General features: G+C 40.1%; 1 protein-coding gene across 1 annotated transcript in view; it reads left to right on the top strand.

Moving 5' to 3' along the window:
* Positions 1-2,642, top strand: part of prc2 (protein regulator of cytokinesis 2) — a 6,908-nt gene extending 4,266 nt beyond the window's left edge. The window contains exons 10-14 of the mRNA XM_016510226.1: positions 1,007-1,153; positions 1,533-1,628; positions 1,709-1,834; positions 2,114-2,212; positions 2,418-2,642. Coding sequence (XP_016365712.1) covers positions 1,007-1,153; positions 1,533-1,628; positions 1,709-1,834; positions 2,114-2,212; positions 2,418-2,483 — 534 coding nt within the window. The 3' untranslated portion in view covers positions 2,484-2,642. The remainder of the gene's footprint in view (positions 1-1,006; positions 1,154-1,532; positions 1,629-1,708; positions 1,835-2,113; positions 2,213-2,417) is intronic.
* The last annotated feature ends 231 nt before the right edge of the window (positions 2,643-2,873 follow it).

The following is a 2,873-nucleotide window of genomic DNA, read 5'->3' as shown; positions in this document are numbered from 1 at the left end:
TGCGTTTCCACCGTCGGGCCAGAAGCTCCGCTGCGCTTCACTAAAACCCGCCCTTTACATGCCTCTCAGGAACAACGTCACGCAACCCCATAATTTCACCAACAAAGAGAACGTATCAGAAAACGAATAAGAAATAAGTCACTGGAACTAGCGCAATCACAAAACGAACATGATAAAAGCGGCCGTTTGTTTGCATGTTTTGTTGAAGATTTAAATCCACAAGCATCGGATGTTTTACAATAAGTGATACATTGATCATAATGAATTAATTTATCAGGATTGAAAATTAATCACACAGAAATAAAGCGGTATAAACATAGCCTATCTACTTATTCAGTCAAGTCTGCATCGGATCAAGTTATTTCAAACACTCGCTGCTGTCTGAAAGTGAGTTTTGAACTAAAATAATTTTAAAAGTCTTTAATGCTGGTGTTAGCTGTTAACTTTCTGACATGATCCGCGGCGCTGACGCTCTCCAGACGCGAGAAACTCCGCCTTTGTTCACGACCACTCCTCTAGCCCTAGCTGGCCCGCTTTGGCCCAAGGTTTTCGTCGGACCAAAAAACCCGGGCCGTTGGCTCCGAGGAAGCACCGTCGAGGCACGATCAAGCCCCGAAGTGACAGTGGAAACGCGACTGGCCCTGGCACGCACTAGCACGCCTGCTTTTGGCCTAACAGTGGAAATGCGGCTATTACTACCTAATAACAGTCATTATTTATGTTTTCTTTGCGCACTAGAAATATTCTCGTAGCTTCACGAACTTAAGGTTGAACCACTGATGTCAGATGGACTATTTTAACAATGCCCTTACTACCTTTCTGGGCCTTGAATGTGTCAGTTACGTTGCTGTCTATGGAAGGGTCAGAGAGCTCTCGGATTTCATCACAAATATCTTAATTTGTGTTCCGAAGATAAACAAAGGTCTTACAGGTTTGGAACGACATGGGGAGCTAAGACAAGTTGTGGTTGTAATGTCAGTTTGCCTTTGTATATCTACACAAACAGCTGGAAGAGGAGTTAAGAAGTCTTGTGGAAGTTTGGGAAAAGAATCAGGGGACTTCCTTTCTTGTGCAAGGTCAAAGGATCATGGATTGCATCTCCAGCCAGTGGGAGGAGCATCGCTTGCAGAAAGACAAGGAGAAGAATGAACGGGTGAGATTCCCTTGGTGCTTCTCATTTCTTATTCCCTTGGTGCTTCCACATTTCCTTTCGATGCACGGAAAGGAAATGTGGATGGAGCAATTAAAGGAAAGCTTATTTGTACATTGGAATATTCTTGATCACTTTAAAGCATCATCAGCTGCGCTCAATTGATCTGCCCTTATGTTGTTAAAGTTTGTTTTTTTAATACAAAGCCTTGAATATTTAAATCAATTTGAGTATTGAAAAGCACCCATCGAATATCAGATGGTGTAGACACAAAAGAAGTATTTTGTAGTATAGAGTGACCTGGCTGTATCGTACCTTGATACATTTACATACTTTGTTCAGGAATGTTTTTAAAGATTTATTTTACTGAACTGTCTTCCAGATGACAAAGAAAACAGAAACCTCTCAGTTTAAAACTCCGACAAAGAGACCCCTCGGATCAACATATACCACCCCCACCCCTATCAAAATTAAAAAGGTATCTATTTTCTCACTAAGCATGGATGTACAAAAACAAGCCTTTTATCAAAACACGTAATCATCTTCCAATTGTTTCAGATGCCCAATATGTTGGCACCTCGCACTGCCACCGTGAGCAGCGTCAGTAGCTCCAGCAGCAGCAGCAGTGGCGGCTCATCCACCACATTTCTGTGTGTGCCAGGAAGACCTCAACTCTCTGCCAAGGTTAAAACCATCTGCCTGGGGCATTCCAAACTCAATTCAACTCTCTGATCAAAGCTGTTGGTTTGAGATCAGTCCAAAAAGGATTGTGGTTAGACAGAAGTTCAGTGTTAAACTAGAGAAGTTCCCAAAGCTAACACTAGATGACACTGTTGCATCAACAATAATCAGTACTCTGTGTAAAACTGTAGGTCAAGTTCTATCATCTGTACATGTCTTAATTTTAAAGATCAGTGATGTTTCTTAATTTTTGTGTGTGTGTTTTTTTCTTTGGTCTAACAGAGGACCAAGACTACAGAGGCCAGTTCTGGCCCACGTGTGCCGCTGCAGGAGTTCAACAGTGACAAGAAACCGCTTCCAGTGAGCTACTCGGCCTTTACCGTAAGCCCAATCACTCTGCATTAGACCACTTCCCCGGATGTTTATTAACTCCAAATGGAGCATCTGTGATAAGGAGGATGCTCGTTTGTGACCGCTAATTCCCCTGAGAGAGATCATTAACATTTTAAGGCCCACACATAATAATGATTCAGTGTTCAGTTAGTAAAGATGTGTTAACATGTTTTATCTTGGTTTTCCATTACAGAGCGAGCTCTCCAGGAAAGCCAACACTGATGCTTTTCTCAATTCCACCGTTAAAGACATGCTTTGATTGGACTGCCAACATTTGATACTTTTTTATTATTTATTTTTTATGAGGTTTAGGTCACAAATAATAATATCAGGATTGAGACTGTACAGGATACAACTATTCTCAGGTGTTTGTATTATTTACCTTTGACCAATGCAGTGACTTTTCAGAGACATTGTTTTGCTTGTTTTAAAAATCACAATTATATATATTTTTATCTTGCTTTATTTTTTTGTCATTGTTTATTTGCCTAGTCAGATTCTGTATATATTAGCTCATAAAAGGTCAGTCATTCGCTTGTTAATATACAGCACTTTTAATAAAATGCTTTTTATACATTTCAAAGTTGGCTTTTTTTTTTCTTTTCTTTTTTTTTTAAAAGACTGCACCGTTATATAATAAATAAATATC

Source organism: Sinocyclocheilus rhinocerous, unplaced genomic scaffold (assembly GCF_001515625.1).
Source record: "Sinocyclocheilus rhinocerous isolate Xijiao unplaced genomic scaffold, SAMN03320098_v1.1 scaffold1405, whole genome shotgun sequence".
NCBI lineage: Eukaryota > Metazoa > Chordata > Actinopteri > Cypriniformes > Cyprinidae > Sinocyclocheilus > Sinocyclocheilus rhinocerous.
Note: the sequence above shows the minus strand (reverse complement) of the source record. Positions and strands in the feature narration are given on the sequence as shown.